The following is a 27098-nucleotide window of genomic DNA, read 5'->3' as shown; positions in this document are numbered from 1 at the left end:
GCAGAGGCAGGCGGATCCCTGTGAGTTTGAGGCCAGCCTGGTCTACAAAGCAAATCCAGGACACCCAGGGCTCTGTTACACAAAGAAACCTTGTCTTAAACACCCCACCCCCTCCCCGGCAAGTAAACAAACAAACAAAAAATTCAAAGGTCTAACCTAAATGGACCGTAACCCAGAGCCTCTCAACCTGGCTCTGAGCTGGCACTTACTTCCCAGAAATAATGAGTGTCAGGGCTGGGCTTAAACATAAAAGATGACAGTGACAAAGGCCATGGTTTACAGAACGTATGCTTTACAGATGCCCCTCCATCCTTACAAAATGTCGCTGCTATAACTCCCTGACAGTTACTTCTTGGTCTTGGTCCAAAACCGTTTATATCGTTCAGTATCAAAACTGTCAACCATCTCTGGCTCTTCCTTCCACTTCTGCTGGAGCTGAGCCTCACGTTTTCGAAACCGGGCCCGGCGTTCTTCTGGAGACAGGGCATCCAGGTCTAGGGGCATCTGCATGGGGAGAGGTGGAGGTACGAACACACCACTGAGGAGAGTCAGGAGAGTGACCAAGGAAGAATGCCTGCACCTCTTTACTGTGCCTTTCTTCCCCTTCAAAACTTTTGTTTCTGCTTCCTTCCCATACACTTAGTGCATGTTTGTTTTAAGGCTAAGTCTTTTTTTTTTTTTTTTTTTTTCTTTCTTTCTTTCTTTCTGAGACAGGGTTTCTCTGTGTAGCTTTGGCTGTCCTGGACTCACTTTGTAGACCAGGCTGGCCTCGAGCTCACAGCAATCCACCTGTCTCTGCTTCCCAATTGCTGGGATTAAAGGCATGCGCTACCATGCCTGGCCTTTGACTGAGCCTTTTTGTTTGTTTGTTTTGTTTTTCAAGACAGGATCTCTCTGTGTAGCCTTGGCTGCCCTGAACTCACTTTGTAGACCAGGCTGGCCTTGAACTCACAGCGATCCACCTGCCTCTGCCTCCTGAGTGCTGGGATTAAAGGCATGTGGCGCCACTGCCCAGCCTGACTGAGTCTTAATTAAGCCAAGAAAGCCTTGAACTATCAGCAGTGACCCTTGGCTTCTGGAGTGCTGCCATTCTACACGTGTGCCACCATATGCCTGGTTTTATGTGGTCCCAAAAACCAAAGGCTTTGTGCCTATCAGGCAAGCATTCTACACTCCAGTCCAGATTCAGTGTTTAAGCCTGGTATGGTGAGATAGGCCTCTATCTCAGGCCTTAAAGGAGGCAGAAAGACTAGGAGGTCAAGGTCAGCCTCAGCTATAAAAGTTCAAAGCCAGGTTGGTTTGTATCAATAGAAGAAAAACAAATCCCAAAAAAAGAGGTTGGTTTGCATCAAACCCTGCATCAATAAAACAAGGACAAATCCCAAAAAAGAAATAACTAATTTATTTGTTCTAATTTTTGTTATTAGAGGTTTGGTGTAAATTCCTCTAACAAGGTGGTCCTGCCTCCTGCACTACAGTGAAGTGACTGTAATTACAGGTACAACTCCAATCCCACATCTGGCCCTGGAGCCCAACACCATGCCTCATCAAGTACCTACTGAAGGAAACTTACCGCTAGCATACGTCGTGGCTCCGGGTATCGTATATGGAGAGTGGAGCCATCCTGCTTGACCAACAGCACAGGGTAGAGGCGAGCATAGGCCTGGCGGCGCAGTCGAGTAAGTGAAGCCCTGCTGCTGTCAGCTCTCCAAGAGGATGTGTGCAGGTGGCGGGGTGCAGGAGAGGCTGCCTTCAGAACACAGTATCTCACCAGGCTACAGACAGACATGCAGTGACTGGCTGACGGATGAAGATGAGCCAGATGGCACTAAATGCCAGGCCAGCCACTGTCAGGGTATGACAGCAACCAGAGACGACAGTGGGTGATTCAGGGCACAACAAGCCTTCCAGCACTGAGGTTAGGGGGTAATGGCCCCTTCCAGGAGAGGATAGGGTGTCTTGGGATGTGCCTGAGGGGACTGGAATACTATGCTTACCCAAGCAGGCTGCCCAAAGGCATTGTTTTCTCTTAGAGCTGTGGTGGCTGTAGGAAAGTCACTGGTCCTGATGTAGGACCTGTTAGGCAAGGAAAAAACAAACAGATTTTTCCATTTGATAACTGTCCTAAAAATCCTGTCCTAGAGCTAAGTCAGACCCCGCCGCTGCATCTCTAGCTGTCCCTTGGTATTCATGGGGAACTGGATCCAGGAGTCCCCTGCAGATAATCAAACTGATAAATTGTCAGCTTTCCGCTATGAAATGGCATAGTATTTACATATGACCTGTGTGCCTGTTCCCATGTGCCTTAGGTCACTTACAATGCCTAAAAGAATACAAAGCCAGGTGTGGGAGTGCATGCCTGTATTTCCAACACTGGAAAGGCAGAGGCAGGAGGATCAGGAATTCAAAGTCACTCTGTTACACAGGGAGTTAATGGTCAGGCTGGGTTACTTGAGACTCTGTCTTAAAAAAACAAAAACCGAACAAACCAAAAAGCTGAAGCAAACAACGGCAAAAGCCATATAGCCATTTGAAAATGATTTTGTTTAGAAAACCAAAAGACCCTTATGTTCATCATAGACGCAGTTTTTAAAAAGTTATCTTCAATCTGTGGTTTGAATTCTTTCTGGTCTTTCCTACTAGCCCTGTGGCCTCGGATTAGAACAGCTTGTGGAGGCTTTTTTGCAAAACCAGCTACCAGACTGAGTCAGCTTTCAGCAGGACTGAGGCCCATTCATGACTGAAGGAGGTTACAGAGTCCGAGTCCCCATGTGTCCCTGTGTGTGGAATGCTTGGTTTACTTTTTTTTTTTTTTTTAATTTTTCATTTTTTAAACGCCGTTCTAGTTTTCACAACAATACTGCGAGGGGACTATTATCAAGGCCGCTTTCAGACAGAAGAAACCAGAGCTACCCTTCTCCAATGCCATAAACGCCCAGAGTGGTCTAAGCAGGCGGAGTGTGCTACACACACAGCAAGTCTGAAAGTCTTGCACTTGAGGAGGGGACCTAAGGGAGGGCCCACTGCCTCGAAAGAGGGGATCCCTCTCTTCAGTGTCCCAAGCCCGAGGCCTACTCATTTCTAGCCACGACCATGGGGCCTCGGGTCATCTGAGGGAAAGCCTCCTCCCGTCCGCCCCACCCAACGGCACAAGAGGAGGGATTTCTCGGCTCAGTGATGGGACCGGTAGGTGTCGGGGCCCAAGAGACGCAAACCTGCGGCCGCCACCTTGGCGGCGGAGGGACCTCGTAAACCCGCAGTGCAGAACTTTACTCAGTAGGTGGGAAATTGAGGCCAGGCCAAGCAGGGGCGCACAGGGAACCTGTCACTGTAGCCGATGACCCTCCACGATGACCCAGATCTCCCGCAGGCGCCGCGCCGCGTCGCGAGGAGATGACGCCACACAACGCGGGACAGACGTCATCCGTTAAGGGCGGGGTAAGACAAAGTGGGCGTGATTGAGTCTGAACTCTGAGCAGTCCTGGTTCGTTGTCCAGCTGCGCGGGATGGGCCAGATCCCACGTCGCTGCGAGTGGCGAAGCCAAAGTAGGCAAGGCCCACGCTCTACCCAGGCTGTTGGGATTCTTGGACTTTCTGTTGTGTAGGCAGCACGGCGTTGTGCAGTACGTTGGTAGAAGCCAGACAGCACTGCTACGGGTCCCTGTGCGTCCTTGGTGTATTAAGTTTCCACGCCTAGTCCTTTTCTAGGTTTGCTCCAGATCCGATGATCGCCCTTGGAGGAAACTTTCTCTCAATAGTACACGAATAGTCTCGGGCCTCGTGATGGGCCCAAGGTCTGGAAGACGGACGTCCAAACGTCAAGTCGGGATGGCAAAACAGCCAACGTGAAGGAGCTGGATTCACTGCGGTTTCCATGAGGAGATCGTTAGAGACAACAATCGGTTCTTCAGAGCCAAACTACCTGGCTTTCAAGGACCCGACTGGTGTCTCCTGAGAAGCCCGACACTAAGGGGTCCTGAAGCTGTCCCCTCCCTTGAGCTTGTGCCAGCGGTTACTGTGAGCCCGGGAGGTGTGCTGCGGTGCAGGCGCAGGACTCTCTGCTGCGGTTTCTCAGGAGGACTGCTCAGCTGGTGTATTTTACTTCTTGTGCTGCTTTTAGAGGATTTTGCCACATCGGGCCCCTGGCGTCATTGTGGCAGATCTTTTTCCTTCCTCTTTTCTGTTTCTTCCTGAGTTCTTGCCTTTTACCACCCCACTTAGGTTGTCTCCTCCTAGACATTGCAGACACGCAGGCTGCCCTGCATGGAGGCAGAGGTCTGCAAGGGACATAATGAGTAATCCGAGGGTTTTTTTTTTTTTCAGCCTGACAGCCAGCCTCCAGAGCTCATCGCCCACGCTGGGCTGCAAGTGTCGTTAGGAGGCACTAGAAAGCAGAGACCAGAGAGCCGCCCTTACTGCCAACCAACCTGGTGCCTATAAGACCCCCAAACAGAAGTTCTAGCCTTACAAAGATCTGGCGATCTTCTATCGGTCTGTGGGCACTGGCAATGGCCTAGGAGTGGCATAGTCATTGGCTGAAGAAAAGGCCGTTAGCCCGGAATGGTGCCCCACGCCTTTAACCCCAGCACTCTGGAGGCAGAGGTAGGCGGATCGCTGTGAGTTCGAGGCCAGGCTGGTCGACAAAGCGAGTCTAGGACAGCCAAGGCTACACAGAGAAACCTTGTCTCGAAAAACAAAACAAACAAAAAAAAAGGCCGTTAAGCTTTTCCTCTTGTTCTATATTCGCGCTGTCAGAACAGCTGGCAATGACTCCTCCTCTGGGTGCTGCTCAGAGAGTCTGATTTTATAGATTGCTGAGCTCCAGCAAAAGATACCCAGGCTAAGAGTCTGGGGGACAGATGATGGCAGCATCACATACCAGTTTTGAGTTTATGGGGTTCTGAGACCTCCAATGTGTCTTCCATTCTCCATCAAACCTTTTATGTAGTCTGAGACTCATTTTCACCGTCTGAGATTCTGTCTGTTGTCCCAGTTAGGGGACCCGAAATTATTATTTCTTCTTCTTCTTCTTCTTCTTCTTCTTCTTCTTCTTCTTCTTCTTCTTCTTCTTCTTCTTCTTCTCCTTCTCCTTCTTCTCCTCTTCCTCCTCCTCCTCTTCCTCCTTTTCTTCTCTTTCCTTCTTCTCTTTCTTCCTCCTCCTCCTCCTTTTCTTCTTTTCTTCTAGACAGGGTTTCTCTGTGTAACAGCTCTGGCTGTCCTGGACTCACTTTGTAGACCAGGCTGGCCTCAAACTCACAGAGACCTACCTGCCTCTGTCTCCCAAAGTGCTAGGATTATAGGAGTGTGTCACAGTGCCCAGCCCGAAATTTATTTGAACAAAAACACAAACAAATAAACAAACAAACTTTCTAAGATAAAGTCAAGCTCATGAAGTGAACACAGCTGAGTTGGAAAATGGATGGCACTTAAACTCACACAGTACAATGGTGTCTTAAAATTCCCTAAATGCCAGCTGTGTGGACTCCTTGGCCTCACTAATTCTGCCACAACTTTTCTATGCAGCCGAGCTCTTCTGCCATCAAACCAACAACATGGTTGGGAAGGACCCTAAGTCACTGTTCTACTGCTGTGAAGAGACAGCGTGGCAAAGGCAACTTTTTTTTTTTTTTTTTTTTTTTTTTTTTTTTGGTTTTTCAAGACAGGGTTTCTCTGTGTAGCCTTGGCTGTCCTGGACTTGCTTTGTAGACCAGGCTGGCCTCAAACTCACAGTGATCCACCTGTCTCTGCCTCTCGAGTGCTGAGATTAAAGGCGTGCGCCACCACCACCCGGCTGACAAAGGCAACTCTTATAAAAGAAAACATTTAATCGGAGGCTTGCTTACACTTTGAGGGGCTTAGTCCACAGTCAGCCTGCTGGGAAGCTAGATTAGTAGCTGAGGGATTATGTGCTGATCTGTAGGCAGCAGGCAGAGAGGAGACTGGGCCTGTGTGGGCTTTTGAAACCTCAAAGCCCACCCCGCAGTGAAACACCTCAAGCAAGGCACTATCTACTCCAAACAAGGCCACCCCTCCTAATCCTTCCAAAACAGTTCCACTATCTGCGACCAAGCATTCAAATATATGAGCCTATCGGGGCCATTATTATTCAAACCACCACAGAAGCCGGATGTGTCTGCCAGGTACTGTCCTCCAGAGTACTGATGAATCCCTGCTACATTCAACTGCAGAACCCTCTAAAGTTCTTAGTAGCATCACTAAAATTACATAGAACCGGCAGCTGAGTAGTAAAGGCGGAAAGTTAATGGCTGCTGGCTCAGTGACCAAAGAACTCTGCCATGGACCGTGTCTCTTTTCCTATTGAGTTGCTATGGGAAAAACACTGGAGGGTTAAGGGCTTCTACAGAAAAGAGGTTTATTTGGCTCACATTCAAGGAGACACAAGAGCATGACAGAGCACCTGCTTGGCTTTGGTGAGGGTCCCTTGACAGCACCACAGCAACAGAAGCTCATGCAGAAGAGATGACATGTACAAAACAGTACGAGGTGCTCTCCTATTTTGGGGAGAACTAACTACACCGTGGTATTAGCATCGGTTCCTTCTGAGGTTGGTGCCCTGAGTGATCCAGTCACCTCATAGTAGACCCTACCCCTTAAAAGTCACTCAGGGTACTCCCAACGTAAAAGCTGATTTTGATTAAAAAGTGCTGATCCCTCAAATGGGCCAGACAGGTAGCCCATGATGAGATAATACTCCAACTGTGAGTAATAACCCTGTGACAGAAACCAAGGCTGCTCCTCAAGCAGGAACAGTCATCTCATAGGAACCACATTGTCCCCTCAAATGATCAGGACTTCTCCAGAGCCATCTTTTTTTTTTTTTTTTTTTTTAAGTATTGATTCTTTGTGAGGTTCACATCATGCACGCCAGTCCCAATCATCTCCCCGTCCCCTCATATCTGCCCTCAGCCCTCGCAACCTCCCCCACAAACAAACAAACAAAGCCTGTCTTGTTGTGGAAGCTGTAGTGTGCTGCAGTGTTGTCACACAGCATACTCTTTTGTCCACACGTTTTTCTCTTGCCAATGTTCAGTGCAATGAGTCATTGTTCTGGTTCAAGGTCTCTGGCTTCTGCTGCACCATCAACACTGGGTCTTCATCGGGACTCCTCTCCGTTATCTTGTTGCCCTGTGTCATGGAGATCCCGCAGCTTTGGATCTGCAGGACTGGTCCTTATACGTGCTCTGGCAGTTCATAGATGAGGTAGATTTGGGGTGGGCCAACTCGATGCCCTGGTAGTTGAGTTGGTCAGCCTGCCAACTCTACCATATCCACACCAGTAGGGCCAGCTCTCCAGCACGGCCCTGGCTAGCTCACCCAACACTGCAGGACAGCAGTGGGCAGGCTCAGCTCTCCTGTTCTCAGGCGGGCTCAGTTGTACCCATGCCACCAGAACCAGGTCTACTGTGCTACCCAGTTCAGGGTGTGTGTGGGGTGAAGCCAGCTTGCCCCACTCTCAGGACCTGGGACCAACTCTTCAGACTGCTTCAGGTGGGAGTAGTGGTGGAGGGCATCAACTCTTGCCTCATCACAGCAGATGAGAGGTAGGGCCAGCAATCCTGTGCTCATGCCCTTGGCCTTGGACACTCCTGTGCCCCTGCCACAAGGCCAGCTCTACTGTGCTGCCCAGGCAAGATGCAGGGCCTGCTCTCCCAGATGCTATAGCTAGTGAAGGGCAGGGACAGCTCTCCCACTCTCTTGGTAAGCTATTTTCTTAATTACTGATTGCTGGGGGAGGGCTCAACCCGCCACCCCTAGGCTGGTGGTCCTTGGTTCCATTAGAAAGTAGGCCGAATAAGCCATGAGAGCAAGCCAGTAAGCAGTGCCCATCTGTGGCTTCTGCATTGGCTTCCGCCTCCAAGCTCTGAACCTGTTTGAGTTCCTGTCCTTAGTTCCCTCAGTGCTAGACCACAAAGTGGAAGTGCAAGCCAAATAAACTTTCTTCTACATCTTGCTTTTGGTCATGGTGTTTCATCATAGTACACTAATCCTAACTAAGACATTGCTCAAAAGTTCAGGTCCAGGTGCTGGAGAAATGGCTCAGAGGTTAAGAACACTGACTACTTACTAAGAGGTTCTGAGTTCAAGTCCCAATTCCACCTGGTGGCTCACAAGCATCTATAATGAGATCTGGCGCCCTCGTCTGGCCTGTAGGTGTATATGCAGGCAGAGCACTGTATCTTAAAAAAAAAAAAGTTTAAGTCCAAAAACTCTGCTGTGTAAGTTCCGTGTAGTTACATACCTCCAAGATATAAATGGTGAAGCAGGCACAAGACAGACATTTCCACACCAGACAGGAAGAATGCATTGTCTCAAGGACAACTCCAAGTGCATCAGGGCAACTGCTAAATCCTCTGGCTGTGGCACCATGTATACCCCATTCCCTCACAGTATGGCTAGTTCCAGTCCCTGTGGGGCCGTGGCTGGCATCACACACTGCCATCGGCCCCACCTTTCTGGGACCTTAGCTGCCCCTTCACTTGCCATCTCAGTCTATCTGTCCTCATGGCAAACTCCTCCCTGGTCCTCTTCATGGCTACTTCTTCTTCCTCTCTTCCTGTTTCTTTTTTTTTTTTCTTTTTTTTTTTTTTTTTCCACTTCACCTCTGGCTTGACAGCTTCCTGACTCACCATCTGCTGCTCCCGGATAGCCTCCACCACCCTTCCTTTCTTTTTCTTTTCTTTCTTTTTTCCCCCCCAGACAGGGTTTCTCTAAGTAGCCTTGACTGTCCTAGACTCTCTTTGTAGACCAGGCTGGCCTCGAACTCACAGCGATCCACCTGCCTCTGCCTCCCGAGTGCTGGGATTAAAGGCATGCGCCACCCTTTCTTGATCTCTTCTTGCACGCTCTGTCTTCCACACGGCAGTTAGCCATTTGTCCTGAGTTCCTTTGGGACCTGAGATCTGGAAAGAAGGAGAGTGGCAAAGAACCATGCTGCTTTGGGCTAAGGGAGCACAGAGCAGAGCCCCATGGCAGCAGGCAGCTGCATGTTGGGGAGTGCTGTTGAGCCTCAGTCACCACAGCCCCGATGTCCAGCACTTGCTGCCTTTTAGCCGAGCTCAGCTCTGCTCTTTCCCTGCCCAGACTTAGAGTTTCTCCCATGCAAATCTTTCCAAAGTCTCCTTGCCTTTCAGTCTAGGAGAAGCCAATTAAAAACAACCACATGGGTCGGCGTGGTGGCTCACACCTTTAATCCCAGCACTCGGGAGGCAGAGTCAGGTGGATCTCTGTGAGTTCAGCCTGGTCTACAAGTTGAGTTCAAGAAAGCCAAGGTTACACAGAGAATCTCTGCCTCGAAAAAACCAAAACCAAAGCCAAAAACCAAACAAACAAAACGAAGGAACTGAAAAACCCAACCACACCAAGTGCTTGAATGCTCTGCTCTTCAGAACCACCGTGGCAGCGTTAGCCATTTCACTCAGCCTTCCACAGATCGCAGGGCACAGCCTCAACACAGCACAGAGGAGGGACAAGAGCAGGTCCATTCACCCTCCTAGAGAACATCGCCTGCCCTCCCTCCCTCCCTCCTTTGATCCCTCACTTCTTTTCTTCCCTCCCTCTCCCCTACCTTCCCTCTGCGTAAGGTTTCGTTTAAAGAGTAAAGTTGGGCAAAGATATTTATTGTAAAGTTGGCACATTTTTACTTAAGGAATTTCACTTGTTATTCCTTCCCTGTCCCCCGTGATCATTTTTCCTACTCAAAGCTCAGTGACTCTCTTTTTGAGAGAATTAATGCTTGCTTAATTCAGCTGTGCTACCCACCTTACTGCAATTCTTTGATTGTTTTATTCGAGATAGGGTCTCACTATGCAGCCTTGGTTGGCCTAGAACTCACTGTTGTAGACTGGGCTGATCTTGAATGCCCAAAGGTCGGCCTGACTCTGCCACCAAGTGCTGGAATTAAAGACATGCACCACATCCGGTTTAATTTTCATTTTTCTCTGCGTGAATTAAGGACACACCACCTCCGCATTCTCTGAGATCTTTGGCATCCAATTTCTTGAAATAATTTATTTAAAAAATATTTATTTTGGTGAAGCATAATGGTGTACACTTTTTTTTTTGAGACATGGTTTTTCTGTGTACCCCTGGCTGTCTTGGAACTTGCTCTGTAGACAAAGCTGGCCTCAAACTCAGAGATCTGCTTGCCTCTGCCTCACGAATGCTTGGATTAAAAGTGTGCACCACTGCCCAATAGGTGAGCAATTTTTAAAAAATTTTTTCCACATATCATTTTTTTCTTTTTTATTATTAATTTATTCAAATTAGGTAAGTAATTTTTTAATCTCAGCACTCGAGAGGTAGAGGCAGGTAGCTCTCTGGGAGTTTCAAGCCAGTCAGGACTACGTGTTTTTTAATCTAAAAAAAAAAAAAAATTAAAATTATGTGTATGTGTATGAACACGTTGAGTGCAGGTGATGAGACCGCACAACCTGAGTGTTGGGAACTGAATATGGGTCCTCAGGAATAGTTTAGTGCCCTCTATAAATGATTTATGATGTAACAGGTAACCAGGTAAAACGGAAGATGTGGACTAAACAGATTCGATGTCGATTTTTTTGGTTTGGTTTGGTTTGGCTTTTCGAGACTGGGTTTCTCTGTGTAGCCTTGACTGTCATGGACTCGCTTTGTAGACCAGGTTGGCCTCGAACTCACAAAGATCTGTCTGCCTCTGCCTCCCAAGTGCTGGGATTAAGGGCTCGGTGTCGATCTTCGATGTTTTTCCCTCCTGGTCTTCTCTGTGGGAAAGCCTGTTCTGAGCCTAGAAAAAGAAAGGCCTGTGGAAAAGGGTGTGGTCAGCGGGGGTGGGGGTAGGGGTGGGTGCTCCACCCGCCGCCCCGCCCTTCCCCGCCCCTCCCGTAGGAACTAGCAGACGGACGCACAGCTGTGACGTAGCCTTGAGGCCGTGACTATTAGACTAGGCGGGGTAATACGGAGTAGGGCGGGGCCGGCGAGGGTGACGTAATGCCGGTGGGCAGAGGTGGGAAGTGGCCTGCGCTGACGATTTGCGCACTCGGTCTGTGCAGCCGTGCGGCGCTCCGGGGGGCCGGCGCGCAGCTGTGACGTAGTCTTGTGGGCGGTCCCTGATGCTGCGGCGCCCGCTGGTCGGGCTGGCAGTGGCCGCGCTGGGTCGCGTCCCCGCGGACGGTGAGTGCGCTGTGCTGCTGGCGGCTGGTTGTCTCAGGAGAGGGACTTGCGGCAGAATGTTTCCCATGCGTCTCCAGTGACCCTGTTCTTGTGGGGACGCCGGGTGAACGTGTTTTCCGAGTCCCCAGAACGACAAGGGATGGACACGCGACACCCCCTCCGCCCGCAGACGCGCGCAGCCTGAGGTTGCGCGCTCTTTCTCGACTCCCTGCCCACCCAGCGTCCTGGGAGGCTCAAGCACCAGACCTTACTTCTCAGCCATTGCCAGTGCTGGACTTCGGTGTCTGCAGGTGCAGGCCTTCCCGACGCCTGGGTGTGGCTATTGGGATTCGGCCTGTCCTGAGTTGGGGTTTCTAAAGCCGCGTTTTGGCTTGATAGTCTCAGACATTTGAGCCCACGTGGAAGTGGGCGGGGTTTCTTTAGGTGGTGGCTGGAGGCGGGGCAGGTGACTTTAACTACGCGGTATCAGAGGAGAGAGGAAGAAAGCAAATAAATGATTGCTCAGCCTTGGTAGGGTCCAAGGAGAGGAGGAAGAAGGCCGTTTGCTTCTGTGGGCGCTTTGGCCACTGAGGAGCACAATTTCTTACTATTTTAGTTCCTGTCTACCCACTTTACACCTGTCCTCACATATGAGGCTTTTAAACGAGTGGATGCTACATTAGCCACTGCTGGGGTTTGCCTGCCCTTCCTTGGTGCAGCGCTGGATCTTTGAGAGGAGGGGGTACGGGGGAGACCAGTAGTTTTCTAGTCCATCCACACTTAAACTTTCTCGTCTGTCTTAATCCATCTATTTTGAGGTAATTTGAAGAAGAGGCAGACAGAGGTGTGGGAGGAGAGAGCTCAGGCAACAAAGAAGAAAAGGTAGACTGAGGGTGAGCTCTTGGAAGGCGGCTGTAGGAGGAAGGCTTCGTGTAGTAGCCCTCACTTCTGGTTGGGCCTCAGTCTCACCTGCCCTGCCCTGCCCTCGTTCTCCCCGACCCTGTATGTGCTGGTCCCCCATGTCCCCCGCCCTGTCCTGCTCTACCCATCCCCTGCCTACATCTACTGGGCCTTAGTTTGTCTCCCTTCTGCACGAGCAATCAGGTGACAAACTGCAGTGTCCTAGGTCTCTTCTTTTACTCTCATTGGGTTCTGAACCCTTTTTCTTGTATGTTCACTGTGCTTCGTGATTATGGGTTGACATCCAGGACCCTGTTCAAGATTCAGCTTGTTCTTTTTTGCCCTTGCTGGGAAGAGACACAAGCGGAGATGGGTAGTACCAGGAAGGTGCAGCAGCCTGTTCGTGGTTACTTCCTTGGGAGGCCATGGTATGTCCGTGTGGCTCAGGTAGAGGAATAAGAATGCAAACGCTTTGGCTGTTCTTGGTGCTGCTGCTGTTGGAAGAGGCTCCTAAACGCGGGGGGGGGGGGGGGGGGGGGGGGGGGGGGGGGGGGGGGGGGCTGTCTCAGGCCTGGGCTGGGTGGTTCGTTTCGTGTCTGCCTAGCGCTGTTTGTGTCTCAGTGGACTGGTAACTGTTCTCGTGCCTAGAAGGGCCTCCTCTTTAGTTGACAGGAGGGAGGTGCTGGTTTTGACAGATTGCCAGTCCTAGGAGCCTACAGTGTAGCTAGGAAGAGGCTGTACAGGAAGTTGTGTCCCAGGAGTGTTCCAGCAGAGCATGCTCCAGTGCTCCTATGGGAATTACTTGCATCTTGGCTTGTTTAACAGGGGCTTGGAGCTCTTTGTCAGGCAGTTGACGCTTGGGACTGGAAGAACTAAAGAGACCGGGACCCAAAGTTACTAAAGTTTCCCCAAAGGAAGTTGCTTCTAACAAGCACACACTCTGTAAACACTAGGGCAAAAACGAGATCTGTAATTTCTGACCTAAGCTGTACCCCTGTGGAGATGTAGTCTTGTCACCTGGCTACTGGCGAGAGCCCCTCCTTTGGTGGGCCTGGAGCTTTCCCAGGTTGGTACTTGTCTTGCCTGGACTGCACTGTGCTGTCTGCCACTGTACCACACAGCTAGCTAACCAGGGTCATCTGGTGTCTGTGTAGATCCTAGCAAGTATAGTGTCCGAGCTGTCAAAGATCCATGAGCTTTCTGTGCCGAGTGACACCTATTGGGACTCTTAAGAACCAAGGTGCCAATAGGATGGAGCTGGTGTCCTGTGTCTTCCTGTCTCCTGAGGTTCAGCCTCAGGAGGACAGAAGTCACACACTGGCTTCTGAAAGTCAGCTTGCAAGGTTAGGCGGCTCAGCAGGGGTGCGGTCGTGAGTGCAGAGCTGGGTAGGACTCCGCTGTCTGGCGTGTGCCTGCATGCGCATGCCTGTGTCCTTCCTCCGTCTGCCTGGTCACGGCCTACATGGTGTAGGGTTAGGGTCAAGCGAGGGCTACAACCATCCCAGAAATGAGGATTTGAGGCTGGATTCTAGGTGAAACTAGCACATGATTACCTAGAGTTAGAAGCAGGGTATAGAGTCAGGGATAGGTACAGGCTGCTGAATACCCAGCGGGATGGCAGATCGTCTGTTCCAACCGTGCGTGTCCTCTTACTGGCTCTCCTACCTGGGATCCTTTTCTCAGAAGCTTTCTTCGCTCATGCACCTTGGCACATCTCTCTTAGCTTTGATTCTTCTCTCTTGTCATGATACGTGTTCTCTGAGGCTCAGATCCTGTGTTCTCAGTCTCTGGGGTACACCTATGCAGCAACTCTATGGAGCCCCACAGCAAACACTGCCTTCAGTTCCTTTTAAGTTCAAGGCAACCAACAGCTCCAGAAATGGGCTGTTAGGAAAGTGCAGATATAGAACCTACATTACTTTGGCAGCTGCAGGTCACAACCTGTGGCCATCACTGGAAATTTGGGGCAGTGTGGCAGCCTGAGGTGGTGGTTTGCAGTGCACACTCTAAAGCCAGGCTGTGGTGGAAGCAGTAGGGCTCGGTGACTAGGAAAAGGATACCTATGAAAAGGTGGTCATGAGCTTGGGCAGTGGTGACGCACGCCTTTAATCCCAGTGCTTGGGAGGCAGAGGCAGGTGGATCGCTGTGAGTTCGAGGCCAGCCTTGTCTACAAATCGAGGCCAGGATAGCCAAGGCTAACACAGAGAAACCCTGTCCCCCCCCCCCCAAAAAAAAGAAAGAAAAGAAAAGAAAAGGTGCTCATGAGTTGTGTGTTAGGAGAAACCTGGAGCCCAGAAAGGAAATAGCATGTGGTGGTCAGTGTGATTGGGCTGATACGCGTGTTGGGGAGAGCCGGAAAGGGGCAGAGTTTTACTGATAGGCAGCCTGGTGATACTGGCTGCTTTCCTTTTCTGTGTCTTTGATAAGCGGTCCTATATATTTCTCAGGGACATATGCATGTGCCTGCGTGCGTGCGTGCGTGCGTGCGTGCGTGCATGCGTGTGTGTGTGTGTGTGTGTGTGTGTGTGTGTGTGTGTGTGTGTGTTTTCAATGTGCATGTGTGATGTGCATACACATGTACCATACATGCCGTGCTTGTGTGCCTGTGGGTGATAGAATACCAGCAACACTTGCTTTGTAAGATTACCTCATGGCCTACATTGGGGATTAAGAACACAAGACCTTTTTAAGCTGATGCTCTTCCTGCAGCCTGTGTCTTTTAGACCAAAAGCTATGTGGGCCTCACCTTTACAGATCAAAGGAGCTTCAGTTGTCAGTCAGCCTCCTCACCCGCAGTTCCCAGATACCCTCCCTGGTCTCCCTCTGCCAAGATCTCAGAAGAGAGCAGCAGCTCAGGCCTTTCAGCCCCTGTGTCGGCTCTTCCCCATCTCCCAGTGCACTCAGACACTGCCCTGGTTATTTGGACAGGTGCAGGTCTCAGAAACAAGACAAGTAACTGCATTTTCCTTCTTGCACAGTGGGAGGACAGGGCCGATTTCACAGTGTAGGCTGGGCTGGGTGCCCCAGGGATTTATTGCTCAGAAGGGCGGGGTATGGGCTTGGCAGAGATTAGTCCCCCAGACCTCAGTGCAGAGCAGCCATCGACTCTTCTCAGCTAACCACGGAGGCTGCAACACATCAAGTAGGTGGGTGCCATCCTTGGGGCCTTCATAGATAGGGTTCTTCCTGTGTAAGTGACCCACTCAGAGGCCTCGCTGGTGGAGGAGGAGGGCTGACAGTGAGGTGGGGCTGTGTGTGCTCGGGACAAACTTGGGAGCAGGTTGCAGTCAGATGGTCCTAGAGCGATGCCAGCAGAGCTTCAGGGAAGGATGCTCAGGTCCCAGGTAGAAGGATGGAGAAGGCTTCTGTGCTTTCATACCTACCGCAGCAGCTGCCCCTCCATGGCAGCCCTACCTGTGGCAGATGCTGAACCCTGAGCTGCATTCACTTTCTCTTTGCGAGCCTAGCAGGTGCTATTCCAACTCTTGGTAGCTTGTCCTTCCTGGACAAGTGGGACGTTTCCCAAACAAGCTTCCGTTAAACAGATTTGAGGATGCCATGTTTGTAGGGACAGGGACATTCCTATTTCAGACTTGGAACCCACAGTGGGCAATGCCATTTAAGGGAGCCAAAGCCCAGGCAGCAGTGTGAGGTCAGACTCTGGAGGGCAGCCTGTATGGGGTGGGGCCAGTGAGTTCTGCATTGTCTGGTTCTGGGTCACTTGGTCTGTGGACATCCTGTTGGGTGTGGCTGAGGCTGGCTGTTGGAATCCTGTTGGCCTTCCTGCCTGCATTTACCATCTTGCCAATTGACTGCTGTCGTGAGGTGGGTTGACATTCTATGCACGTTGCCCTTGGGAGGCCCTCACGCTGCTGCCTCCTATTCAACAGAATGCCAGGGCACTGTCTGATGCCTCTCCTCCCATAGGCATGGCAGGACCTAGGCCAGTGGTGCTGAGCGGGCCGTCAGGGGCAGGGAAGAGCACCCTGCTCAAGAAGTTGTTCCAGGAACATGGCAGCATCTTTGGCTTCAGCGTGTCCCGTGAGTGCCTCAGGACCCTGAAGGTCAAGGAGTGTGGAGGCTGTGCCAGCATGAGACTACTCCTAGAGCCCCCAGATGACACCCAGCCTAGGAGATGCTCTCCTCACCCTCATCCCCATTACCCTCTCCCGTCCCAGACCCTCCATCCAGAGTGAGCATCTTGGCCCCAGTGACCTCTTGAGATCTGCTATGGGCTGCCCACTGGCTGTGAGCACCAACTGCTGCTATACAACCAGGGGACTGAGCAGGCCTGCAAGGGAAGACCCTGAGGAGGGTGGAAGGACTGTACATTTTTAACTGTGGGATAGTTTGTTTTTTCCTTAGATACTACAAGGAACCCACGACCTGGAGAGGAAAATGGCAAAGGTGAGCTGGCCTGCTAATCTGAAGGTCTTAGGCATCAGCTCGGTCGTGTGTGTGTGTGTGTGTGTGTGTGTGTGTGTGTGTGTGTGTGTGTAGGTAGCAGGGGTGCTGGTGAGGGAGATGTAAGGGGGAGTGTTTGCTCTGTGTCTTGTCTGTAACAGAGCCCAGTCCCCACCAGAAGAGTATCTCTTGCCTGTGGGTTAGTGGCTTGATTAGAGTCACATCATAATGAAGGCTGAACCTTCTGCCTGCCTGGTGTATGGCAGGGATGTCCCCTTTCCTGTGGAACCTGGCTATTTCCAATTCCCCAGTGAGGACAGTGGGGCAGTGGTATCTGTTCCCGCCCGGATCTGGCCATAGAAATCCTGTGTAAGATGGAGGGGGACTGGGTTTTGGGCACCCTCTGGAAAGCCCTCTTCTTCTCCAGATTACTACTTTGTGACCAGGGAGATGATGCAGCGTGATATTGCAGCAGGGGACTTCATTGAACATGCTGAGTTCTCGGGGAACCTGTACGGGACAAGGTGGGCTGAGTTTGTTTTGGGCCTGGGGCCATGGACCAGGGTAACCCCTGAATTGTGGCAGAAGGAAGCTCTCCATCCTGTTTCCTCTGACTACACAGTACCATCCCATTCTCCCACGCAGGACTAGGATGGCTGGCTTTCCTCCAGTCTCTGAGTTTAGCAGATAGGCTCCAGGGAGTAGGCAGGCCCAGTCATGCCCGAGGTTCATCTGTCTTGAAGCCATCCAGTGGGGGAAGGAGCTACATGACACCTCACGTAGGAGAGGTAGGCAGCGACAGGCAGCTGAGGTCTGACCAAAAGCCCGCACCCTTTTGGCTTTTGCCTGCAGGACAGGTACAAAGGGCTGAGGATATGCTTGGATGTTCTGTGAAGTACAGAGGGTGCTGGGTTCACACGAACCCCTGCACTACCGAGACAAGGCCCAGGATGAGCTTGGGGAGGAAAGAGCTGAGTTTCTCTGCAGCTCTTGGAAGCCTTAAGAGGCTGCTAAGGTTTAGTAGCCATTGCCTGTATTTCTGAGCATGGCCAGCAGGCAACGACTCATGTGGGCCTAAGGGCCAGGTCTTCCCTTGGATTCCACTGAACATCTGCTCACGCCCTTCCCTGTTCCCAGCAAGGCGGCTGTTCGGGCTGTGCAGGCCATGAACCGCATCTGCGTGCTAGATGTCGACCTGCAAGGTGTGCGCAACATCAAGAAGACTGATCTGCGTCCCATCTACATCTCTGTGCAGCCTCCCTCGCTGGACGTGCTGGTGGGTACCTGGTGTGGGAGACTCGCAGGGCAGGCCCCGAGACCTGGAGAATACTGACTTGACAAGGACCTGCATTTCAGGAGCAGCGGCTGCGACTGCGCAACACTGAGACTGAAGAGAGTTTGGCAAAGCGGCTGGCAGCTGCACGGGCTGACATGGAGAGCAGTGAGTGTAGTCGGACCAGTTACACTTGAGCAGACAGGGAGGACCAAGGGCAAAGATGGAGGAGTCCAGACCTCTGTCTGCAGAGCCTTTGAGGGGTCACACTTCTCTTACTGACTTGGGAGTGTTGTAGGCATCTTTTCGCAGCTGTGCTCTTGCTTCTGGGTCTGAGCTTGGCCCACATTCAGACACTGTCATTGAGACCTTTTGCTGTTTCCTGTGTGCATGTGGCACCCATCACAGGCAGTGGCAGTTCTGAGAGGCCTGCGGAGGGGCCAGTGGTCCACACTCTAGGACTCAGGACATGATGGGATCAAGCCCCAGCTGCGGGTCTCTAGAGGAGGGAAGAAAGAGTTCCATCCATCCCTGGCCATCCTTCCACAGCAGCAGCAAGAATAGCCATAGCCAAGACAGCAGTTGTTACAGTAGTGCAGGCCCAGAAGGGGCTAAATTCCCAGTGTTCCTGACTCTGTCTTGTACCGTTCCCAGGCAAGGAGCCTGGCTTGTTTGACCTGGTGATCATCAATGACAACCTGGACAAAGCCTATGCTACTCTGAAGCAGGCACTCTCTGAGGTGGGCCCCTTCCCATCTGCCCTGTGGGGGCAGTCCCCTGCACAAGCCCCACTGAGGCCACCGCTCACACTTGTACCGCACCTTAAGCAGCTGAGCCTCTGCCAGTTGCCAGACTGGTCAAGTACAGGCGCAAAGTCCAAAAGTCCTTGGGAGCTGGGGGAAGATAGGAGGCCTAGACCTCCTGGTTCCCTGCCTCTTTTGACTTTCTCTTTTCCTTCTTCCCCGGCAGGAAATCAAGAAAGCCCAAGGAACTGGCCATGCCTGAGGGCCTGCTTCACTCCGTGGAGTGATGCCTGTGCTCCACATCTGCCTGGATTATGAGGTGGAGGGCACCAAGGACTTGTAATAGGATTCTACTGTGGAGGAGAAGGAGCTGTACCTTGTCTGGCCACATGGTGGCTCTGCTCTCTGGCCCAGCTTGCTCAGGCTGAAGGACTCTGAAGTGTACCTATATCTATTCTCCCTGGCTGTTCCTTGTCCCTATCCCTGTCCCTCCTGCTGGAGCAGGACTGATACCCTAATAAACAACTATTGGTCTAGAGTATCACAGCCCTCCACACTGGGCTCCTGGCTCCTGGCTGCCCACTTCTACCTGGTCAGCCCAGATGAAGGCTACCAAGGGGGCTCTGCATAGATGTCCAGTAGCCCCTGTCCCCCCACACATTCAGGGTCCATGGGTCATCAGAGTGCTGCCTAGGGTTGATTGTGTTCACTTCTTCCTCAGAGCCTGGGACAACCAGCAAGGGCTGGAATGGGCTCAACCCTGGAGAACTTGGTGCTGCTGCCTCTAGCTGTTTCTGAGTCACTTGGGGACACAGAAGGACAAGTTCGGCCACAGGGGAAGAGTTACTTGGAACCTGTGTGTGTTGTGTGTTCTTGTCTTTGTGTATAGTCAGCCAAGCCCCCAGGAAGGACAAGTGAACCCTGTCTGGGCTAGCAGATAGGCAGAGCCCTGGGGCTTTTGTAGAGGCTCCAGATTCTGAGCTCCAGAGGTTGTAGGGGGCTGCAGCATTCCTGAGGGCGCTGTCCCTCCCCTCCTGCCCAAGATGAGACATTCTGGGTGTTTGAGTCCTGCTGTCTTCCCCTTTCCTCTGGGCTCTCTGCCCGGGCTGCCTGGCTCCGCCCAAGAGCAGTCCCAGCTGGGAGGGCAGTGGTTGTTGCCAGCTACCCCCACCCCGGTGGTCAGCACAGCTCTGCCTGTGCATCTCCAGGTGAGGCCACTCCTGGGGTAGGGCATGGGCAGATTAGGTGGATATAGGTGTGTAGAGGTACCCAGACGGAAGAAGCCAGGGAGACTGGGGAGTTCTGGGCTGCTTCCAAAAGTGCAGATGGTCCTCAAGAAGGGTGAGCCAGAACTGCTTGGACCTCAAGTGGAGGCTGGGGAGGAGAAGGCCAGGACCTGCCTGGGCCCCCAGCAGGCCTGTCTAGCTCCCCACTGCTCCACCCCCAGGGACAATCATGGATTCAGACCCTGGGGGGAACAATGGAGCCCTTGAGGGCCCCTCCTCCATCCCCCATTGTGCTTGGTGGCGAGAGGTGGCCCTAGCCCGGCAGTAGAACCAGCGTCCAGCCGGCAGGTGGAGGGGCTCAGCCAGAAGCTTGCATTTCCAGCCTGGAGAAGGTAGGGAGGGTAATGCCAGGACCCTGACTGGTCTGTACTTGGAGGGCTAGTGTGGAGTTTTCCAGGTTCCTGTGTCCTGGCCTCTTTGGCTCTGTGGGGGTTTTCACAAAGGAGTGCTGCGGTAGAAGTCTCCCTGAAGCTCCGGCTGGACTCTTGGCTTGCCATATTAAGGGATTTAGGGTGTCTGTTAGGTTGGATCCAGCGGCTTCGTGACTCCTTTTGGGTAACTAGAGCGTGGAGGGTGGAGAGACTTGGGGACTAACTGGTAAGCTAGGGTGCATTCAGTACTTCCCTCAGGCTGTTGTAAGATGGGCCAGTCCACTCCAGGCAGTTGTACTTTGTCTCAGGGTTTAATATGGGCACCAGGCCCAGTCTACTCAACTCTAAACAAACTTCTTAGTTATCCACTTGCCTGCTGCCAAGCAGACCCTCTGAGCAGCGGGACGTGCACAGCTGCTGATGGGTTAGTGTGGCCTGTAGCTGGTGCAGCAGCCCTCAGGATGCCACAGCAGTTCCTCCTAAGTACTTCCCACCTAGCTGCTTTGTCCAGGGATCTGCAGAGAGGGAGATGTGAGGATGGGTAGCCAAAAGGGGAGGTCCCAAGTCCAAGGATGGGGAGTGGGAGAAAAGACCTGTTTAAGAGGGCCTGCTGCCTGCTGGCTGGAGTTGCTGTTGTAATGGGACGGGCAGAGGAGCCTGGCTTAGCTATGGAGGGGCTGGCGGACGTGACAGGAGGACTGAGGAAAGCCAAGGATCAGGTTGAGTGTAGGGAATTGGGCTCCCTAAGCAATCCCAAAGGAAGACATGGAGAGTCATGTGGTACCTATCCAGGCCAGCAACTCTGTTTCTGGAATGTGGTTTAGTGGAAGTCTGCTTAACCTATAGTTGTCCAAGCTCAAGGTTCTGACTTTCATATCAGGTGCAAGCTGGCCCACAAGCCCTGATTTCTGGTCCCGACAGCCTGATTTCATCCAGGTAGTTAGTTCTGCCTGTTTGACTTTCCAGGAGAGTGAGTGACGTGCATGCAGGTGAGGCACCACAGGTTATGGAGGGGGGGGTGGGTAGTTTGTACTGGGTACCCAGGGCTTAAGACCTGGCATGTCAAATCCGAATGCTTGTTGGCCATAGACAACTATTGCCACACCCTTCACCTGTATATCCTGTTAGCCCTGGGGGACAATGGAGGACCCTCCGGTCTCCCCCTAATACACAAACACCCCAAACTAAGTTGCTGGCCATGTGTTTACTGGCATACTAGGCCACATGTCCACTACCATGCTACCTACTTCAGGGCTCTGGTCAGTTCAGGGTCGGGCTAAATATGTGAGGATGGGTTACTATAGAGGCTACCTCTCTGATGCTTGGAGAGGATTTCCAAGGGAGGCAGGGGCTGAGTAAGCTATGTATTGTGTGGGGAGGGACCCCCTGGCTGAGCTGTAGTGCCACCCTCCTCGCCCCCCCCCCCACTGATTCTAATTCTGGACCACAATGTAGGAGTTGCTTTGGGGTTTCTTGAATGAAGAACCCCTTTGATTGACTGAATGCTGGAGATGGTGTCACACCTCTGTGGTGGAGTTGTGTATCTTCAGCATGTTTAAATTTACAACAGAATGGATAACAGTACAGAAAAATTCCCAGAGGATTTCATATCACAGGCCCCATTGGCATGAAACATATCACCATAATAAGCTCCAGTGCTGGCTCTGTGTTAGCTGAAGGCCACAGTCCAGGTGTTTTCTACATTCCCTTGGCCCCTCCTGATCCCAGGGTGCCTCTTTGAAGACAGTCTCCTTGTTTCAGCTGCCCATGGCTATTTGAATACCACCCAGGTATTTTTCTTTTAGGGTGCCCCTCTTGGAAATTGGCCTGTGTTTTTTCTTGCTTTGTTGGGGCTATGGGTTTCAGGAAGAATATTACGAGAGTGATGAGCCTGTGTTTATAGATGGCATCAGTAGGACTTACAGCCATGATGCGGAGGGCTCAGGTGTCACTGTAAAGGTCTTTGTCCCCATTTCATGCTGCCCTCTGATATGATGTTGCTACCCACATGTAGCCAATAGAGTTGGGTGTGAGCTCCCCTCTCCTGTGTGTACAGTCTCTGAGAGTGGTTGGTAGTTCCTCTGCACAGAGGCAGGGATGTTTCTCCAGTCCTCAGCCTGCTTATTCATGGACTCAGGTGCTATTATCTGGGTATCTATAACCAGCGCTGCAGGCTATAGCCCTACTTTCCTTATTCTACTGGTTAAACTGTTGTGGCATCAGTATGACCAATCCACACAACAGTGTTCATGCATGTGTAAGCACGTTCTTCTCTGAGCTTGTTCCACACTCCTGCCTTCCCTACCTAGTCATCTGATCAGCCACTAACCTGCCCCAGGGACTCCCAGTTTCTCTTTACTGGTGGGGGAAGAAGTTAGAATCCAGAGTCCAGGACCTAGATATATATGCTCTTTGATTATTTTGCGGCTGAGGCTTGAGAAAGGGTCTCAGTGCAGCCCGGGCTGGCATCAGACTCACCACGTAGCAGAGGATGATGTTGAAACTCTGATCCTCCTGCCTCTACCTCCCAGGTACTAACTTAGCGGCAGCATGAACATACCCATCTCAGAAATGCTTTTACTTAAGTGTTTCTGCAGTTCAGGCCTTTCAGAGGACACAGCCGGAGCGGATCTGTGCAGTCAGGGAAAGGCAGCCGGTGGGCTCCAGCATAGCAGGGAATGTGCTAGGAGCCAGCTGAGGAATGCGCAGGGCACTTGGTGCCGTGGCTAGGCGAGCAGTCACTGGAGGAGCTGCACATGCCTGAAAACCCCAGCATTTGGCAGGCAGAGGCAGGAGAGTGAAGAGTTCAAGGCCATCTTAACAAGCCAATACACAGTGTGAAGTCCACCCGTACTGCATGAAACCTTAAAGAAAAAAAAGTCACTGAAGGGACAGCAGAGGTAATCTAGTCTCTGTGCACTCTAAGGGCCCCGAGTGGGCATGAGCCAGGATTATAGGGAAGAGCGAAGTAGCTGGGACCTAGAGGGCCAGGGACTGCCTGGTCCCAAGTGGTGCAGGTGGCAAGTGTGGGTGGTTTTGGAGTTTGCACCTGGACCCAAGATGTTCAGGAGGCAGCAACTCAGATAAAGTAGTCCAAGTGGTAAAGAGGTCACTTTGGAGGAGAGATTGACATGTGAGTCTTGCCCTCTGTAGTTTGAGGTGTCTGCTGGTATGCCAGTGCCAAGGCTAGGCAAGAAAGAGTTACGGGGAAGTCTCCCTGTGCATGGCCTGAGCTCAGGGCCCTAGGTCTTCCAGGTCAGCTCTAAAGCCACAGCACTTCCTAGTGCCACTCTTGAAAGTGAACATGCTGTGACTGCATGCAGGCATTGAATGACGGGTCCTTCCAGGGCAAAGTCCTGTTGTCCATCCAGGGACAAAGTCAGCCCAGGGCTAATCTACAACGTCTGTTGTTGCCTGTGCACATCTTAACTCTGTGTTCGGTGCTAACCAGCCACTATGACAGGAGTAGGCATACCAGAGGAACGGCAAGCTGACAAGCAAGGCTTTGCCAGAGACCCAGCTGTTAAATACTACACACTACTAAGCAGGTCTACTCAGGAACTCCTGGTTCCAGACCCTCCTGGGTCCGCACTGGTAAGCCTTGGGCTCCTGTGATTGCGCCCTCAGGTGGGGGCTAAGACTGAAGCTGAGGTATGAGAGAGGACCCCACTGTATGTCCATGCCTGAGGCAGCGAAGTGGAAGGGGTGGGTCCCGAGGGTGTACCAGTCTGTGAGTGTGCATGTGTGGATATTTTTTATTCTTGCTGTGGGAGTGTGCATGGGTTCTTACGTGTCCATGTGTGATCACCTATGTGCTGCAGCTCATGCTTTATGCATGAACACTTGTGAGCACTTAGATATGTAAGTCTTGAGTCCTTTGTGTGTGGTGGAGTTTGTGAATACGTGTATATGAGTGTTAGTATATATGACTGTCTGTGCCCATGTGTATTTATGAATGTACACATCTGTGGGCATATTTGTGTCTGAGTGCATGTGCAGGCATGTGGTGTACAGTGTATATATGTGGATATGCATCTGCGTGCATATGCGGTAGCTTTGTATGTGCATATGAATGTTCACATATATAATACACACAGAGAGACACACACACTTGTATGTGCATGCATGTATGCACATGAGGGTGTGTGCCTCTGATTGCACACGTGGTCCCAAGAGGGGATACACAGATGTGAGGATGTGGGGGCATTTCCTCAGGAACCCCTGCTGTCCTGCTGGCTGCCCCCTCTTCCTGTCCTGAAGGGAGAGGCCCTAGTTACATAAAGAGAGCTGGAGGCACCACTCCTGATGTTGGTCCATACCTACTGCTGCTGCCTCCCTCCCAGGCCTTGTCACGGGGAGGGAGCCAGAAGTGTCAGTGTCGAATGCTTGGGGGACTTCTGCCCTACACCTTCCCAGGAGCAGGTACTAACTCTGTGGTAGCTGTGAGGAGGGACAGTGGGCGTGAGGGAACCACAGAACCCTTCTCTGACTGAGTTGGCCTGGATGTTGCCATCTCTTAGGCTCACAGGTGCCCAAGTGTGGCTGTGTATCAGCCTGCAGCCTCACCAGACATGGTCCTCCGTGGAGAAATCCTGGGACAGGCCAGGGGCTAGGACCTGGAGCTAGATGAACTCTGGATGGTCTGTGAGGGGCAGATGACGGGCTGAGCGCAGCAGGACTGGCCAAGGGTCACTTACGGAAGGGAGTCCCAGAGCTGTTGTTCAGGGTGTGAAAGGAGAAAGGCTGGAGCTGCTAGAGGATTGGGAGTTAAAGTATGGGGAGGACTGGGGGCCAAAAGTGTGCTAGCAGGATGGTGGTAAGCCCTAGGAGAGTGGCATCGGATTGGGGCTGACCCTGGCTGAGCCAGGCTGCCCCTGCCCTGCTTTCCCCACCCCCCCTGCTAATAAAGGCAGCACACAGGCTTTATGGCTCTAGGAGCCTGGGTTAGAGGTGAGCTTGCCTCTTGTTGGAGCTTTTTTGGCAAGTTTTGGGAGACAGAAAGAGCAGGCTTAGTGGGAGATGTTCTGTCCCCATCACCCAACACAGGGTGAGGATGCAGATGAGGGAGACCTTCTCTGTTAGCTAGTGGGCTCCAGGTCATCTGGGTAGACAATTGCTGGGCGAGCCTGAGGGCACCTCCACTCTGGGCTCAGCAGTTCCCAGTGGCCCCCTGATGACCACCTGCATGCATGCTTGTAGGTCCCACCTGCTCGCTCCCATGACCAACATGAGCTGGAGCTTCCTGACGCGGCTGCTGGAGGAGATTCACAATCATTCCACCTTCGTGGGAAAAGTTTGGCTCACTGTGCTAGTGGTCTTCCGTATTGTGCTTACAGCTGTGGGTGGCGAGTCCATCTATTCAGATGAGCAATCCAAGTTCACTTGCAACACGCGGCAGCCAGGCTGTGACAACGTCTGCTACGATGCCTTCGCGCCCCTGTCACATGTGCGCTTCTGGGTCTTCCAGATTGTGGTCATCTCCACACCTTCTGTCATGTACCTGGGCTATGCAGTTCACCGCCTGGCGCGCGCCTCCGAACAGGAGCGCAGACGTGCCCTCCGCCGTCGCCCTGGCCCTAGGCGCATGGCCCGGACGCAGCTGCCACCGCCGCCTCCTGGCTGGCCAGACACCACCGATCTGGGAGAGGCAGAGCCCATCCTGGCGCTGGAGGATGAGGAGGACGAGGAGCCGGGGGCGCCCGAGGGCCCGGGGGAAGACACGGAGGAGGAGCGCGTGGAGGATGTGGCTACCAAGGGGGGCGGAGGCGATGGCAAGACGGTGGTCACTCCTGGCCCAGCCGGGCAGCATGACGGGCGGCGGCGCATCCAAAGGGAAGGCCTGATGCGCGTGTACGTGGCCCAACTGGTGGTTAGGGCGGCCTTCGAAGTGGCCTTTCTGGTGGGTCAGTACCTGCTGTATGGCTTCGAGGTGCCGCCCTTCTTTGCCTGCAGCCGCCAGCCTTGCCCACACGTGGTGGACTGCTTCGTGTCGCGACCAACTGAGAAAACGGTCTTCCTGCTGGTCATGTATGTGGTTAGCTGCCTATGCCTGTTGCTCAACCTCTGTGAGATGGCGCACCTGGGTCTCGGCAGTGCGCAGGATGCTGTGCGCGGCCGTCGGGGAGCCTCCTCGCCGGGTCCTGGACCCTCGTCGCGCCCGCCGCCTTGTGCTTTCCCGGCCGCGGCCGCCGGCCTGGCTTGCCCTCCCGACTACAGCCTGGTGGTGCGTGCGGCTGAGCGCGCTCGAGCGCACGATCAGAATTTGGCTAACCTAGCCCTGCAGGCACTGCGCGATGGGGCGGCGGTGGCAGCGGTGACCGCGGACCGGGACAGTCCGCCATGCCCAGGGCTCAATGCAGTCTCACGGGGGGCACCCAGGGCGGGCGGCCCAGCTTCCGGAACCGGCAGTGCCACATCGGGTGGTACCGTTGGAGAGCAGGGCCGACCGGGAGCTCAGGAACAGCTGGTTACTAAGCCCAGGGCTGGCTCTGAGAAGGGCAGTACAGGCAGCAGGGACGGCAAAGCCACAGTGTGGATCTGAGGGCACTGGGGAGAGCTCAGCGAGGGCCTGACATGAGGATTCAAAGGAAATCTTTCTGCCCTCAACCGGTGGCCCCTGGTAGACCAGGTTGGGGACGTTTAGAAGAAGAGGGAGCTGAAGACCCTTGAGAAGTGCCGGCTCAGAAACCTCCCTGCACGGTGGGAAAGGGAGTGGCCAAAGGGAATGGGCAGAGCTGTGTCTGCTTTGGTAAGCCCCTCCAGGCTATGCTAAGTAGGGATCACCCCTCTGCTAGGCTTGTCAACCCTTCCTTCTAGGCTCTCCCGTAGCTTCCCCATAGGATGGGAGTGTCTGGCATGAACTTTTTGGAGACTGTACTTATCCTCTTTGCAGCAGCAGATAGATAGCTTTCCTCTGAAGTGCCCTCAGAACTTACAGAGGCAGAGAACTCCCAGGTCAGGGCCAAGAAGACAGGCC

At 52.6% G+C, this 27098-nt stretch overlaps 3 protein-coding genes across 6 annotated transcripts; 2 read left to right on the top strand and 1 right to left on the bottom strand.

Moving 5' to 3' along the window:
• Positions 1-270: 270 nt before the first annotated feature.
• Mrpl55 (mitochondrial ribosomal protein L55) lies at positions 271-3404 on the bottom strand. Its single transcript, XM_051167915.1, has 3 exons — positions 3216-3404; positions 1574-2076; positions 271-504 (listed from the first exon to the last, which is right to left on the bottom strand). Exons 2-3 carry the CDS (start codon positions 1787-1789, stop codon positions 346-348), a joined length of 375 nt encoding a protein of 124 aa, XP_051023872.1. The 5' UTR covers positions 1790-2076; positions 3216-3404; the 3' UTR covers positions 271-345.
• Positions 3405-11030: 7626 nt separating this feature from the next.
• Positions 11031-18776, top strand: Guk1 (guanylate kinase 1). Of its 3 annotated transcripts, XM_051167788.1 has the most exons (9): positions 11069-11166; positions 12354-12473; positions 15973-16086; positions 16411-16452; positions 16877-16973; positions 17587-17725; positions 17806-17890; positions 18377-18462; positions 18692-18776. In XM_051167788.1, the coding sequence occupies exons 1-9, from the start codon at positions 11106-11108 to the stop codon at positions 18725-18727; spliced, it is 780 nt and encodes a 259-aa protein (XP_051023745.1). In that variant the 5' UTR covers positions 11069-11105; the 3' UTR covers positions 18728-18776. The 3 variants fall into 3 exon arrangements, with proteins under 3 accessions (XP_051023746.1, XP_051023745.1, XP_051023747.1); XM_051167789.1 differs by lacking the exon at positions 12354-12473 and having other exon boundaries at positions 11031-11166; XM_051167790.1 differs by lacking the exons at positions 11069-11166; positions 12354-12473 and adding an exon at positions 15850-15870.
• Positions 18777-19253: 477 nt separating this feature from the next.
• On the top strand, positions 19254-26853 carry Gjc2 (gap junction protein gamma 2). 2 transcript variants are annotated; one of them, XM_051167979.1, is made up of 2 exons: positions 19254-20083; positions 25322-26853. In XM_051167979.1, exon 2 carries the CDS (start codon positions 25341-25343, stop codon positions 26661-26663), a length of 1323 nt encoding a protein of 440 aa, XP_051023936.1. In that variant the 5' UTR covers positions 19254-20083; positions 25322-25340; the 3' UTR covers positions 26664-26853. The 2 variants fall into 2 exon arrangements, with proteins under 2 accessions (XP_051023936.1, XP_051023937.1); XM_051167980.1 differs by lacking the exon at positions 19254-20083 and adding an exon at positions 24210-24544.
• The last annotated feature ends 245 nt before the right edge of the window (positions 26854-27098 follow it).

Source organism: Acomys russatus, chromosome 25 (genome assembly GCF_903995435.1).
Source record: "Acomys russatus chromosome 25, mAcoRus1.1, whole genome shotgun sequence".
Classification (NCBI taxonomy): Eukaryota; Metazoa; Chordata; class Mammalia; order Rodentia; family Muridae; genus Acomys; species Acomys russatus.
Note: the sequence above shows the minus strand (reverse complement) of the source record. Positions and strands in the feature narration are given on the sequence as shown.